General features: G+C 42.4%; 1 protein-coding gene across 1 annotated transcript in view; it reads right to left on the bottom strand.

Moving 5' to 3' along the window:
- MOXD1 (monooxygenase DBH like 1) overlaps nucleotides 1-15,467 on the bottom strand; it is an 83,517-nt gene extending 68,050 nt beyond the window's left edge. The window contains exon 1 of the mRNA XM_046675592.1: nucleotides 15,152-15,467. Within this exon, the coding sequence (XP_046531548.1) occupies nucleotides 15,152-15,415 (264 nt within the window). The 5' untranslated portion in view covers nucleotides 15,416-15,467. The remainder of the gene's footprint in view (nucleotides 1-15,151) is intronic.
- Nucleotides 15,468-16,531: the final 1,064 nt, after the last annotated feature.

Here is a 16,531-nt window from a genome sequence, read left to right as displayed (position 1 = left end):
AAGATTAGTTTTCCTGATTTTCTTTCACTACACTCCCATTCTCCCAGACATCCAAATTCAAAACCACAGTGTTCTTTAACTTCTTCCCCTATTCCTCACATCTCCACAGATAACCCTGCTCCAATCAGTCCGTCCTTTGAAACAACAGCCCACCTTTCACTTCTACTTCATGACAACTTCTCCTATCTCAGTTCCGACTCTATCGCCTGCATATTTCTGTCAAGGTCTTCCTTGAAAACCACTCCCAATGTGTCACTACATTTTATTTAACAGTGTATCGTACAAAGTTCTATAATTTAGATTCAAGTTTCTCTAAAATCTAGCCTAACCTGGTTTTCCAGGGTGTCTATCATCAGTCTCATCACATGACCTCTGCCTTTTGTGAGTTTTTGCTTTTGTTGACATTCTTCCTTTCCATCTCCCCGACTCCCTTCACCCCACTGTGAGCGTCTCCCACTAATTCCAGCCATTGAAATGCCTCTTTCTCTTCCACACTCATGCTTCTGTCTCCTCTGTGAAGCTCTCTTTGATCATTCCAACTGGAAGTGATCATTCCCTCTTTGAACGCTTCCTCTTCTTTCTGCATTCCCATGTAGCGTGCAACATACTCTACACATAGCATGATCTTCTCGACCATGAGGTAATGGCCTAGAAACAAAAACTAATCTTGTTAATCCAGTTGTAAATTTGTACCTTTAATATAGTTGTTTATCTTGTAAGTGGAACAAAAAGAGGAGGACAACAGATTATTTTCCCACTTGCTCTCAATTATATTTACATATGGTTAAGATCTGGTGCGGAATGTGTTTAACCAGATGCTAGAATGAGTTCGGGTCTGCATGATCTGCCAGGCAGACACATCTGGCACTGAAATCTGTGAACGTTGTTATGACCTTTTAGCCCCTAAATGGACATAAATCTTATGAAACTGACATCAGCATTTAGAAAAAAAGAGTTTATGCATGCAACAGCTCTTTGAAATCTTTTTACACTGAGGGTATTTCCTACCTTTTTTAAAGAAATAAGGGGGAAAAAACAGATCTGAAAGAGAAAGCATGTTTCAGAATGTTTTCTAATGTGAATTTATATCCTCAGTGCCTTAACAGAGTGACCTGCATATTGCAGATGCTTATTAACTATGTGTAATTTTAAAAGGAGCATCCTGCTAAGGATTTAGTATCCTTTTTGCTATATCTAAATAAAGGAATAATTTTGAAAATAAAAGATAAGAATCCAAGAACCAGCATGCGATATTCACATCTTTGTGATATAGGAATAGTTTAACTTGGTGGCAGAAAATGATCCCCAGCAGCACCTTCTGTCTTCCTTCAGCCTGGACTAAGAAAACACATGGACTATATTCAAACACGGTCTTAATGGTGTCAATATTATACAGTCAAAAATGGCATATTGGCAAACATTAAAAGCATAACTAAGTGAGGCGAGATCAGAGAAAAAGACGAAAAAAACATCTGGGTCCCCAATTTCCTATCATTCAACTATTCTTGCTAGGAGGAAGAAGAGAAGGAAGAGAGGGATGGAAGAAGGGAAAGGAGGAGGGAGGGAAAGAAAGCCACTCAAAGAACAATCAATCTTGAAAATCCCTCTCACGTAGACTGGCTAACCAGTAAAAGTAGATTCGGAGAGTTTAAGGGTTTCCTGCCAGTTTGACAAAGGGATACACGTTCCTAAAGTGGCCAATCACATGGACTCGTTATTTTGTTACTAGCATCCTCCAGGAAAAAAACCTGGAGAGTGAAATAGACAGTAAAACATGCACCAATTCAGAGTTTGAATATCAGTAACATCACCTAGGAATTTATATTCACAAAACCAATCTGTATAGTACTTATGAGACATTTAAGGAAATTTCCCAGATCATTTTTACTATGTGATTTTCACCTTTATAATTGGAACCAAAGGGTGCCCCTCGTCCCCACTTCCTGTCTCATTTAGCGAATGGAGCCAGATGCAGCTCTACTGTCCATCCCACGATGAAGGCCATTCTTCTGCCATCTTCCTAGGATGCTTGATATTCCAGGACTTTTAATAGTAAAATAGGAACATCAATCAGAGTGCATGTTCAATTGTCATGGGCTGATGTCAGAGCCGTTAAAAAATCTAATTGTATGATGTGTGTATTAATACATTGTATACATTACAAATACAACATAAAATACTGACCAAAAAAGTAGGCTCCAATTAGGTATCATGAAAAATGCACTTTATGAGGGCAAGAGGGTTGAGGGAGAATCATGATTCTGGGAGATTTTGTAAAAGTTTAAGAATAAAAACATGCAGATGTTTTAATTATGTAAATATAAAAGCTGATACACAGAAGTCATTCTCTTTCATTCTTACTCAGTTGGAATATTCTGTAAAGTGAAATGTGAAGTCACGTCACCCAAGATAAGTGGCTTTACGTGGACTTGACTCATATTCGAACTCAGCTATCTGCATAAGATCAGCCTCAACAGGAGATGTCATTGAGGAATTATTTTTTGTTTTATTGTGGATTATTATATTCATCATGCACTTCGCTTGTTTATACTTTTTAAAGTTAAAATACTTCCTGGTATCCTTGGAAATCTGAGGTGATAAGTAGACTTCAGCAATAAAGTTAATCTGCAGTTGTGTCATAAATATATTACTCCTGAAACATGCTCACAGGATATGTTTTCTTTTGAACACTTTAGGCTTTGGAAAAAGCTGTGCAATGTATCTTTGAGGTTTCCCAATGCTGTGTGGCAACAGTCAAATGAGTTGGCATGAGCAGAAGTTGGCATTTGTCATCTAATGTCATAGTGCGGGTACTGACTGACACTTTCAAGCTAAGATACCAAACCTAAAAGGGTCGCTTTGATAATCTACCAGAGTGCTATGACCTCTGGTTTAAAAACATGATTACACAGATGTTAAATTGGTTCTTACTCATTGTCACTCTTTTTCTTCTCTTGAATAAAATTTCTCAACAGAAAAGAGCTTTGACTGGTGCTGTGTTAAAGGGGATGAAGTGAAAACTCTTACGGGTGCAATAAAAGATAGGAAGAAATCCCGATTCAGCGTGCAGAACCGAATGTAAGCACAGCTGCAGAGCGAACCTTGAGAAAAATGCTACCATCTGTCATCATTTTCCTCAACAGGTGCTTGTAGTTTTTCTTCTTTTCTAAATCTCAAAAGCCTCATTACTTCAAACATTTCTGTTTGTGATATCAATTTCTATAACAAGTGTTATGGTGGCTTTAATAATATTGAGCACAATAATAAATATTTCTGTTAAAGAGTATCTTTGATCCTAAATGCTCATAAAACTGTATAAACAAACTAAATATAATCTTCAGATCGCAGTATAAGCTTATTTTATGACATTTCTTCACTAATTTTAGAAATTTGAGCAGAATGTCAAAACAGATGGGGCTCACCTTCCAGAGACCACTTCAGATAAAACTGAAACTCTCTTGGTCTAATAAGAAATCAGTTAAATAGCTACCAGAATGCGAAAATATGAACTCGGTTAGCTTGCATTCTGATGAGGGGCGCACCTGAGCAATCTGTTTATTCTTTAAATGCCACCTTCTGAAAATACACATCTCGAATTTTGTCCCACTGCCAATCATCCCATTTCAGTTTTCATGTAGAGGAATTGAATACTTTGTTATAATTATAGAATCATCAGATATAGAGTAAAAAAGTAAAATAAAACATTAATTTTCTATCTAGAGATCTATCTAGATCTAGAGATCTATCTAGAAGTTCTATCTAGAATGTCTGTCTAGCTAGAGATAGAGTCTATCTCTAACAATAAACTTCAGTGGAAAAATACTTTCAGATCTTACCACCCAAACAAGATGTTATTTTACCTTCATCTTATCCCATTGTCTTAATTTTTAAAAATTTTTTAGATGACTTCTGTTGACCGTCCATGAGCAGTTTATGGAAGGAGAAAATTTTGAGATGAAAGCTGGTTCCTTCCTTCCGCCCTTTCTTCCTACTCTCCTTTCCTCCCTACATATTTTATTGGGTGACCACTATTCCTCAGGCCCTGTGTAGGGCCCAGGTAACGTGATTGTACAGGATAGTAGGCAAAGTCCCTACTATAAGGAAACTTATGGTTTAGTTGGGAGAGCAGACAATTTTTTTAAAAATTTAAATAATAATATAACCAAAAATGTTTAGATAATAAGTACTCATAGGAAAATAAAACAGAGATTGTAGAGAGGGACTGGGAAGGCTTCAGGTTGAATGATCAGAAAGTCACCACTGAGGCAACGACACCGACTCTGAGAAAGAAACTACACTTAGAAGCCAGTTGCAAAAAGTGTGGAGGAAGTAGATTCCAGAAAGAGAGCAGCAGTTGGAAAGAACCCGAAGGGGGACGGATTCACCCAGTTTGATGAAGCAAATAAAAGCCAGTGTGGCTCAACTATAGTGCGCAGGGCAGGTAGATGAGGTCAACAGGGATCAGATGGCCCAGATGTTGTGACGCCTTATAGGTCAGTGTAGGGAGTTCAAATTTAATACCAAGTTTATATAAAAGTCATTTGACCTTCAAGCAGCAAGTGGCATAGTCTAATTGACATGAAAAAATGAGTGTGTGTGTGTGTGTGTCATTGTGGCTACCATGTAGAAAATTAAGAGAAGAAGGAAGAAGAGTGAAGTCAGAAGACAGGCATCATGCAGTGGTCCCAGCGGTCGAGCTTGAGCAGCAGTGGTGAAAGTGAAGGGCCGTGGGCAGGTTTTAGATGAAGTCTGGAGGAAGAGTCCGTTGAACCTGAAGGTGGGTTTTACATGTGGGGTGAAAGAAGGAGAGGAAACGAGGATGACTACTAATTCTTGACTCGAGCTACCAGGAGCTGCCCTTTACTGAGACTGGGAATCTGGGAAAGAAGCAGGTTGGGGGTTAATGAGGTTAAGTCTCAGATGCCTACCTACGCATCAGGTGGGAAGGGCCGGAGGCAGAGAATATGTAGGCTGATCTTAGATCAAAACAGTGCACAAACCAAGTTTCAGAAACTCACCAACTTTACACTCAGCTTTGCTCTTGAAGCCCTCCAAATTCTCCTCTTGGGTATATACCAGTCATAAAACATTCGTTTTCTTTACTATTTTCAGATTTCAAAACTAATAATATATTCATTATACATAATTCAAATATATGAAACACATAGTAGGGAAAGAAATGAAATACTCCTATAACCATTGTAATGGTTCAGTGCATACCTATCCACAGAGACAAGAGCACTTCTTGAGGCACGTTAAAAAACAATATAGACAGTTTCATAATTGTTAATGTCTTCCCTTCTATTAATTTCTTGAATAACCTAAAAGCATGAACATGGAGTGAAGTTATTTTCAGCATTACACTCAAGTTGGAAGACAACCTGAGGGATACCCGACCCTAGCTCCCACCAAAGGATTTCTCTCAAAAGTATTTTTTAAGAGATGGTGACACAGTATTTAACACCTCCAGTGACAAACCTCATGAACCTACAACCTCAGGGGCAACTCCAATTTTAATACGTCTGATTGTTAGAAATGCATTTCTTACACTAAGCTATAATCTTCTACCCTTTAGTGCATGTTAATTGGGTCTTTTTCTTCCTTCTGGAGCCTAATAGGTAGCCTCTAACCCATACTTTTCGAGGAAGACCGTCCACTACTTCAAAGATAATGATGGTGTCGTTTCTAATTGTTCTTTCTTCAGGCAAAGCAGCGCCAGCTCTTTCCTAGAACTCATCTACCCCGATTTCCAGAGAGTTCAACCATTTTTGCAATCCTCCTTCAGAGCGCTCCAGTTCACCCACACATCCTTGAAAAGTGTTATTATTCTAGAAGGTATTTTCTGGTGTGATTAGCCTAGCACAGAGTACTACGTCAGTGTTACTTCCCTCGACGTAAACAGCAGAGTTTATAGTCTAATATTGCATCTGTGGGTTTAGCAAGCACATCTTTCGAGCTTAAAATGAAATCACTATTAGACCTTTTTCACATGAATTCCAATTAAGTCCAATCTTACACATTTTGTACATACACAACTAATTTTTTAACCAAGTGTTTTAACTTTATTTGTATTCTCAGTGAATTTTTAACTTTTAGTTTCCTTTCATTATTTTAATATAATCCCATCTTTGGAGTCTTCATTCTGTAGCCAGTGTATTATCAACATGTTTTGAGTATGCTTAAATTTTTGTGATTGTAACTAATTCAACTTTATTAGTCCATCTTCTGCAGGGACATCATGAGAAACCTTACTATCATTCAGATGGACCATTTATTTAATACCCCCAACTAGAGGTCTAGAAAATCAAATGCAAAAGAAAATGCAGTCTTGTCAGTATAATCTGTGTTTATGGAAACCATGCTCGCCTCCAGTCATTAATGATTGCAAAGTGTTCCCAAATCAATTGCTTAAATTTTGTCCTCGAATTTTCTCAAAAATTGTTATCAATCTCTCCCATCTATACATTTAGCAGCCATCTTTTGCCCAAGTTGAAAAGCTAGGATATTTGTCTCCATGTAATCTTCTGATAATTCTGACATTCCGCTAAGTGACTGATTCATTATAATAATATCTGGTGTTTATTGAGAACTTTCAGTGTGCCACACACTCTGCTAAGTGCTTTGCATGCCTATTTCATTTAATCCTCACAAAACCCCACGCATTCGATTTCATGGTTCCCTTCTTCCTAAAGGAAACTGTCACTTGGAGAGGTTAAAGAGTGTGTCAAGGGCCACACGACGAACCTGACTATGTAGCAGGCAGTTCTGGGGTTCACACCAGCACCGCCTGCTTTTAACAGCTCAGCAGGTATTTCTTGAGGACCCGCCAAGCACATGGAATTGCCCCTGTACCTCTGGAAGATGTGGCAGCACTGACACGGTCATCAACTTGGAAACGTCCCGTCCATATCCTAATAAAATACTAATTACCCACCACCCCTGCTTCATTTCCCTTCCGCAACGACAGCTTTAGAGCATTTCACTGCTTGTTAGTAACCTTGGAGAATGGAGGAGGGAGGGGGAGGAGATCTATTTACATAGCTGGAAAGATGCTTGAGAATTTTTCCAAATATAACAGGAGTCCACTTTGTTACCATTAATTCTAACAAAAGATTTTAGAACAGAGAACTTCCCTTGGCTTAAATACAGGCTGAAAATTACCTGGGACCTTCCTGTAATAATGTTCCTTTGATGCCCTTTGACCATATAACTTATAAAGTGTAGACTCTGTGTGGGCAGCTGTTCCTGCTGCTTAGAAAGACAGCAGCTAGGAGCAAGCGGAGAAGGGTGTGTAGGAATGGTAGAAGGCTGTGAGGAGGACAGAGATTTCTGGTTCAGCATATTTTGAGATACATCACTCCCCATACTTCTTCCATTGCCGCTCTTGTTTCGGCACCTACATTTGAGAAGATACTTAGAATCATTAACAAATTTGTTAAACTCATCTCAGAAGCGTTTCCATTCTAGGAAAACCCACTTTATTTCTGAATTTTACAAAATAACCTTAAATATCCAAGCACATACAAGCCCTTGTTTCGAACATCAAATGGTCACTGTGAATTGCTGTGTGTTGAATCCTGCTTTGCACCCCCATGCCCTATGCCTGGAATCTCCCAAGCTTGTGTAGGTTGACCGCAAAGTCACCTGATTCCTATAAAAGAGCCTGGCCACACAAGGTGAGTAGTTCCTGAACTAGTGTGCACATTAGAATTGCCTGGGAAACTTTACAATATATTAATGGCTGTGTCCAGCTCCCAGAGGTTGTGGTTTAATTGGTCTGGGGGAGGTAGAGGGGCTGCCTGGACAGTGGAATCTTTGAAAGACCTCTCAAGTGATTCTAACATTCAGAAAGTTTGGGAACTTCTGACAGAGAAAGTACCTTTCCCAGTTCTCAGTTCTCTCTTAGCTCTGCCTGCTCGTTACTGGACTGCAATCTGCCATAGCGTGGATCCATCTTGGCCCTGTCCAAAGGGATCTGGATGTCCAAGGCACCAGGAGGCCTAGGTGCTACATGGTTTCATCAACCACGAGTTTCCATGGATGAGTGGGTTTCAGTGCATGAACTTTGCAGGGGGAAAGAAGGCATCAATTTAGTCGTATCTAAGAAATTGAGATTTCACTTTTAGTTTGAAAATTGCCTGAGAGATGGAAATCTTCCCCAGACACATGTGTTTTTGTTGATCTAGCTTCTCAAAGTTTTTAGCTCTCTAACATTATCGAAGATGAGAAGGAACACAGAGTAGAAGAGAAAAACATTCACACCTATTATTAAGAAAGAAACTTCTACAAAATCACCAAGTCTCTAGATCAAAGTTTGAAAGACTCTAGTTGAGCTTACTAAACAGCTGTGTAACAATGCCACAGAAATAGAAAGGAGAGCTCATGTGGTTCAGACACATTTGAAAAAACACTAATTATATTTCCTCCAGGTAGGCAGTTTCCTATATTCAAGGTCTACTCAGTTCTTTGATGCCCAGGCCAGATAATCTTTTTCATGGTATATAATACTTTGAGTTATAAACACTATGGTTAATCTCAAAAGACAACCTTTAAAACTTAGGACACTTGTTTCCCTTCATGTTTTGATTATAAGCATCCTAATCTGAAGCAGCCACACAGGTGCCCCTACCACGTCACCCTATTTTAATTCTCTGCACAGCACTTACCACTTTCTGATATTTTCCTTGCTTATTTATTTTTCACCCCCACCAACTACGAGCTCCATGATACCACTGATTTCATCTCACTCAACGCTGTGCCCCCAGCATCTAGAATTGTTCAATAACAGTCAGTAAATATTGGTTGAATGAGTGAATGAACATTCCAACATTCTCCGCCCACAGGTGAGCACATTACTGAAACAGTCACATGAAAGTCACAAATGATTCCCACGCTGTGTGACCTCGAGCCTCAAGTTTATACACATACAAAGTGGGAGAAATCAGATATTGACCTCCTAAGGCAAACATGAAAACTACACGAGATAACACACTTTAAGGACTTATAACATATGACATATATTAAGAACTCAATCAATGAAAAATCATATCATAGAAATGCATATCTGTGACATTTGTAGTGGAACGAAAGTATTAAAAGAAATACTATGATTTTATTTTATCAATCTGTCTAAAAATGTATTTTATTATACATGTTCTTTCACTATTGAGGAAGAAAACTGGAATATTTTTATGTAAGCTGCTGCTTGCTTGCAGGGAAGAAAGTACACTGAACCGGGATGCAGAGGAAATGAATGTAGCCTGCTGACCTGTCTGGCCTCCAACAAGCCATTTACTAGGCTATCTATCTAAGGCTATCTAAGGCTCAGTTTCTTACCTGTAAAATTGAGGGGGAGAAGGGTAGTTTAGTAAATTTGAGGGGAATCAGCCAAACTCTGAGCTCTGAAGAGCACCAAGTAAATACCAAAAACATCAATATTTAACCAGTAAAAACAGAAGTTGTTTAAAGATTTTCTCATAATTTTTGGCTACATTAGATGAATAAGAAAGACCTCAATAATAAATTAAATTTGCTGTGTACATTAATGTATAGCACTCTGATATATAATCCCAATTTTACATTTAACAAAAATTATTCGCTTGAAGTTATTTTGGCAGAATTCTCTGCTTATGTGCTGTATGCTGTCCTTACCAGCAGCCTTTTTTTTTTTTTAATCTACTCTAGAATTTAACAAATTAAAAAGACATGGATTTGGAAGATGCTTCCTGGAGAAATATTTTTCTGTTTAAAAGTTCTATACTAGTTAAAGTTACAATAAACAGCATTGTGAAGCATCAATATGCAGTTTTATTAAAAATATGGATCAAAACATTTCCAAACACATGATGATGTATAATGAATTCGTCTCTTTTACCAGCAACTTTATTTTAATAGGGCTCTATTACAAATGATGAATCAATAAATCACGGTTCACTTTCTTTGCAGTGGACCGTTGCATCTCCTTGCAAGAATCCAGGAATATGTCATTGGTTGCCTGAAGCCTTGAACGTTGCTGGTGACCTCAGGTGCATTGGCTCTTAGGTCTGCCCGGTTCCTCGGGCTGGCATTACGAAATCATCTATTCTCCCAGGGAGAACCACACAGCTGAAGAGCATCAGCATGTGTTCGCACATGACACTGGAGCATGTGTCCGAATTACTAATGCACAAAGCATGAAGCTTCGAGAGGTCCCTTGTCATCTGGAAATTGGGGGGCGGGGGGGACAGGGACACTATAATCTGAAGACTTATAAATATCTCTTAACAAAGCCCCAGCTGAGCTGTGTCAGGGTTGCGCACTCTCTTCATCTTTCCCTTACAGCTTTCAATTTGCTTTCCAAACATTTCTTTGTTGCCGTTGGCTGGGGTGCACTTAAAAGAAGCACATCGTTAACCGCAAAGAATGCTCGCTGTTTTCTGTTGATTTCAAATCGGCTCCAAGCACTTCCTCAGCGAGCCGCCCCGCAGCAATTAGCCTGCTGCAGAAGACTTCTCATCACAGAAAGGCTTCAGTTTTAGAGGCAGCCAACAAGCAAGGCTGTAACAAATGATGACATATGTTTCAGCCTCCATTCACGAGTGATTTATACCCCCAGAGGAAGAGGGACTCAATTTTTGTGCAAATTCTACGGGCACGCCCGACAATGCTGCTCTCTTCTCTAACCCGCACAAACTGGGCATTCATCACCCCGGATTACTTTTCTCAAATAGGGACTCACAGTTGCTAAGTGGCTCCGGTGGGGGTGGGATTGCTCTGTGTCAAAAAGGGGCAAAGTACAAGGAAAGGACACGAATCCATCAGGGAAGTGAGAGCTGAGTTAACTCATTGAGACAAAATGGTGAGGTTTTCAAAAGCCAACGCAAAAGGAGAGACTGCGTCCCACCCCCACCCCTGGCAGTTCTGGGGAAGACAGTGTAGAAACTGACCCCAGCTGCATCCCAGGGGTAATGTTTCCCCAAGTGGAAGCCGCTCCCGAACAATTTATCCCATAGATTACATGGAGGCAGGCTTCACTTCACAACCACATTGCTCTCTTTTCTTTCCTATTTTGATTGTACCTGGTTATACACCATTTGAGGAACTATCTCCTGCTAGGGTCAGAGGGTTACAAAATGGGAAGGGCAAATTTCCATAATGCCTCCTCTCTGGGTACAGTAGTCTGTTGTCTTGAGGCAAGGAAACCAACATCTGATCTTTCCCTCCACACGCCTACAAGCAAATGTCACACTGCCCTCTGGAGGCAGTCTCACTGGGTCTAACCCTGAATTAGTGATGGCATCCATTGGACAGTATGGGTTGGAGAAGTTCAGAACTCTTTTTCGGGGGTGGAGAGGGGCGGAGAGGTGGAGGGAGTATGCAATAGGACAGTGGAGAAATTATCAAGTGTTCACTAACTTCTTATGAGTGGGGGTGTGTGTGTGTGTGTGTGAGAGAGAGAGAGAGAACGAGGAAAAGGAAAGAAGGTGGACAAGTAAACATTGGCCCTCAGTCTCAGCAGTGTCAAGAGAGGGTGGATGGATGTAGGCAGGTACTCAAAAGTGGCGATAGGAAGGCGACTGTGGCTAGTCAGTGAGGGTGGCTGTAGTAGAATGGGTTTTCCAAAGACGGTCACGCTAATACACTCCATTGCCCTACGTCCCCTCTTAAATCCAGTGAGACTGTGACTACAGCAGAAGACACATACGTGACTCAAAGGCTAACTTATGAAAGGCTACACAGTTTCCACCGGGGCCTCTTGGGATGGTCACTCCTGGGACCCAGTCACTCTGCTGTGGGGAAGCCGAGCAGCTACACGGAGAGGCCACGTTCCCACCACAGCACCGGCTGGGGTCTCAGCCAACGGCCAGCACCAACTGCCAGTCAGACAAGCCAGTGAGCAAGGCTTCAGATGATTCCAGCCACTCACCTCGGAGTTGACACCAAGTGGAGCAGAAAGATCTGTCCCCACCACGCTCTGCTCAAACTACAGATTTGTGCGCCAACTAAGTGTTGTCATTGTGTTAAGCCGCTGTGTTTTGGGGTGGTTTGCCACACAACAACAGACAACCAAAACAACAGGCAAGGTCCCCTCTGACACTGGACAGAATATTCTTGGCACAGAAGAAACCTGAAAAGAAATGGACCTGCCTCTCTGACTTTCATGGATTTTCTTAATTTGGCTTGATTCTGTGTGGACCTTTCCTCTTGGTCCCAGATTAAGTCATTCATGAGCTGTATCTCAGCTGAACTTGTCTGTGTATGTGCGCTACATGGCGCTTTGTATAAGCCTGACCTGTGGCCAGTATTTAGTAATCAGAAGATTTTACTTACACAAAAAATCTAAATTTCTGTCTTCTCTCAAGAAAAACAAAACAAACAGGATCTGGCAATACTTGATTTACATTCCCACATAACACTAGTTCACTCACAAAACCTCAGGTTTCCTCAAGGTCCCTCGGTCGCCCCTCAGTTCTCTGTCGAATTACATCCCGCCTGTTTCCCTCAGGCCCCATCGCTCTCTCACATTTGTGACCTGACCTCCACAGGCCTTTGGGTTTGTGACATCTATTTAGCCAACAATTGTCTACCTGGTTGGCTGGGATTCATTCTTATATAGTTATCCAGGAGTTAACATCCTACTGAAGAGTTTAAGATAATCAGAAAAATTAAAGTCAGAACTATAAAAGAATAAAATATATCTAAAGGTCAAGTTTTAAAAAATTAAATAAGAAAGTATGAAATGAAATACATGAAAAAAGTCACCAGGGGAGGTGAGTGGGATGTCAACATAGGTTATCATCATCCAGCTTGATACCGTCTCCAACCATCAGTGGCTGCTGCACCTACAGTGACGCCCCAGAAGCCAACGTTTTTTGTTTCATTGTTTCTCGTAAAGTTTGTACTCCCTGGGAGTAAAATTACACGAAATCCAAAGTCGACTAATGGAATCACATACACTATGATGAAGAAGATATTTACCTTGATATAGGTGCTGATTATACCCTTATCATACCACGGAATGAAGAATCTCAAATAAATAGTTTCTAGGGAAAAGATTCAATTTCAAGTGTTGGAAAATGGAATCACCCAGCCTGAATGACCCAGATGGATACATTTCTTTGTATTTTTAGTCTTCCATATCTTTAATTTTATTAAAAAGGTTTTTAATGAATTGTCTTTCCACTTAACTAATTAGCATAATTTTACTGTATTTCATGTTCTAAAATGAGTAGGATGTATAAGGAAATGGAATATTAAAGGATCTCAGTCAACTGAAAATGATTGTATTTATATACAAAAATAAGGATTTTATTTCCTTAGGAATATAAATAGAGGGGAGAAAGCCTATGTCTTGCTTATTAAATATACTGGGAAAGTGTCCGTTTCTAAGTTTTATCTCATAGCAATATGTATTCACTCTTTACTTTAAGAAAGGTTCAAAATCAATCTAAAGACCTCTTAATTAATTCTTACGCAATCTCTGTGAAGAACCAGCAGCACTGTGAAGACACTGTAGCTTAACAAAGTGTCTGTTTACAGGGAACCCATCACTGCATGATGAAACAGGACTCTAGCCTCGGCCTTTCATTTCATATCAAATTGGGTGGGCTTTCTAGAAATGCTACTTTTTGGGAAAAACAATATCAAGTTATCTTTGAAAGTACACCCTGCTTTATGAAATTACCACAGTACAATTTCCCATGTGTGCTTCAAAAAAACATGCAAAGATAGTTAAGGGGCATATTACAATCCCCACCCTAAAAAATCAAAAAGAGTTGGCTCAAATAGGTAGTTAAATAAAGTATTGTTACTTCATATGGCAAGAAAGTTATTCAGCCAGGGAGGCCTGTGTTTGGGGTCAAACTCTTGGTTTACAAATTTAATGTCTGAGATGCTGCAGCAGGAGAAAATTTATACATCAATGACTTCAACAGACTGCAATCCTCATAAAACTTTATTTTATTGCAGCAGTAGAGTACTTATTTAGGGAGGAAAGGATTAATTTGTGAAAAAATCGACACCAGGGTGGTTTTGAAGTTTTTATTGATGTCATTTCCTTTGTTTCCAGCCAAAGGTAGCATTCAAATTTGATGGCATCTCAGTCAGAACGTCGTGGAAATCAAATTTAGAAGTCAGGAATAAAATTACTGAGAAATGCATTGTGAAATCCACCTGGTACATTGGTTTTCCCATCATCACAGCGTTAACACAATGCCACAACAGCCAGGAGTTTTCATCCAGATCAAGAGAGGGCTGGTTAGCACAGGGCAGCATTTGGATGAACTTTGATAAGTAACAAAGAGCATGCACGCATTTACTAAGATGTTATGTCATCTGGGAAAAGTGTCCAAATGCTGGTCAAGATCAAACAAACAAGATCAAAGAGAAAACCTAACTACCTTATCATTCCGGTCATCTCACGTCTTTTTTTTTTTTTTTTTTTTTCTTGTTCATAAAGACATCTATGAACAGGCAACATCTCTACTCTGGCTCTTTCAAAGCAACTCAGCAGCTGTCAAATTAACTTTGCTGGCTGCTAAAGTAAGGGGAAAGTTTTGCCCCTTCATAGGGGACTTTGCCTGGGGACGCGGTTTTGCAGGTCTTCAAATGCGGCTTCCTAAGCGGCTCTCGGAACAGCAGAGTTCCTAACCGATTCTTGATTCTTGGGGACCTTTCATTTATCTCTGGGGTGAGGTAGCTGACATCAGCCCCGTGCCTCGGGGCTCCAAAATCGCTGTGATTTGGGAAATTCTGAGATCCCCGACCCTAGACAGCAAGAAAGCAAAGTGCTTAGGCTCTCTGGCCCCTCCAACCCTGAGAGAACCGTCCTGTTAGGTCCCCAAAGCCAGGGTCCCTCTGTTTTCCCATCAAGGGACGCAGGCGGATGCGTGGCAGGTGTGTACGTGGAGGTCTATTTATTAATGGGGCGCTGGGGACCGGAAAGTGATCCAAGATGGAAAACTGCCTGCGGTCCCCCGTGCTCCGCTTCCCGGGGGTACACCTCAGAGCTGGCGGCGGCGACGGGGCCCCGGGGTGCAGGAGCGACGGCGGGGGGAGCGCGCGGGGCTGGCGCTGCGGGGTGACAGCGTGTAGCCCGGGCCGAGAACGCGGGGCCCCGGGGCGCTGCAACCGCGCCTCCCCGGGTGCGGCGGGCTCGGGAGGGGCCGCTTACCTGCAGGTAGGGCCGCCCGTGGGCCACCCCGCCGACGACGATGTCGGCCGCGGCCATGGCCCCGGTGGGCGAGAAGCCGAAGCCCACGTAGCCAGCGGTGCGCACCTCGAGGCGGAAGGCGAGCCGGCCGCCCCGCGGGCCCCAGCTCAGCCAGTACCCGCCGTCGGGGTCGAGGAGCGTGCGGTGCGGCAGGGGCCGGCCCGAGCCCCCCGCCGCCGCGCCGCCCAGCAGCGCCCCCAGCAGCAGCAGCGGCCCGGCGCGCATCCTCGGGCGCTGCCGCCCGGCACCTGGGCTCCCGCCGACTGGCGCGGGGCGGCCCGAGGAGCAGCGGCGGGAGCCGGGCCCGCCCCTCGGCCTCCGCCCGCCCTCGGCCGCGGGAGGGGCAGCACCGCGCGCCCTCCCCGCCCCGGCTGCGTGCCAGGCCCTTCCCGCCGATCCACCTGCCGCCCCGCGCCCCCGACTCGGTCCCCGCGGTCTGGGATCGGCGGGGAGGGCAGCGAGGGGCGTCCGGGAAGGAGAGGGAGGAGGCAGAAGCCAAGAAAAGCGAGAGGGAGGCGTGAGTTGGGGGAGAGCTTGGCACTTGTAGGGGAACGGGGAGGGATCCCCGGGAAAGAATGGGAAACTGATGAGAGAGGGCAAGTTCAGCCTAGCCGGGGAGGGGAGGAGTCGAAGGATCAAAAGGCGTAATCCTGGGTTCAGTGGAGGGAAAGCGAGAAAGTCCCGTCCAGGGTAACAGTAGCATCTCTCTATCCGTTGCTATTGATCTCCCGGAGCCATTGTACCCAGCGATGCCCCCAGGGAGGGACAGGGATCACCTCCTCCAGCGCACGTCCCTGGCCCTTCCACCCCGCGAGCCCCCGTCTGGGAAGTCTTGTTCCTGGCTGCAGGAGTCAGCGCCCCGCCCCATGCTTGCCTGCTGTTTGTTTGGGTTCGGTTTGGTTTGGTTTTGAGGGGGCGAATTCTGCCAAACTACTTTGCCATCAGCAGAGTAGGTCAGGGTTGAAACATCATTTGGGAGTCAGATTTTACTTTGAAATCCTCTTTTCCTGCTATTTCAAGTTCTGGCCGTAGTCATGTTTATTAAAAAGGGTTTTTTTTTTTTTGTCTCGACCTTCGACCACATCACTCCTGTCTTCGGCATAACTACTGAACGTGGCAACTGTAAATTGCCTTCTTTATTTATTCATTTATTTATACTCTGCCATGTTTCAAAAAAGTTTTAAGATGGCTTAGAAAAATACAAACAATACAAAATAGAAAAACAAGTAAGCTAGAGGAAAAAATATGGATATGTGCTCTTTGCTCTGGATTTGGAGGCCCCGCACAAACCTCCTATACTGCTCTCTCTTCAAGTCATGTTTCAGCCTGGTTTTCTTGCTC

This window comes from Equus quagga, chromosome 11, assembly GCF_021613505.1.
Source record: "Equus quagga isolate Etosha38 chromosome 11, UCLA_HA_Equagga_1.0, whole genome shotgun sequence".
Taxonomy (NCBI): domain Eukaryota; kingdom Metazoa; phylum Chordata; class Mammalia; order Perissodactyla; family Equidae; genus Equus; species Equus quagga.
Note: the sequence above shows the minus strand (reverse complement) of the source record. Positions and strands in the feature narration are given on the sequence as shown.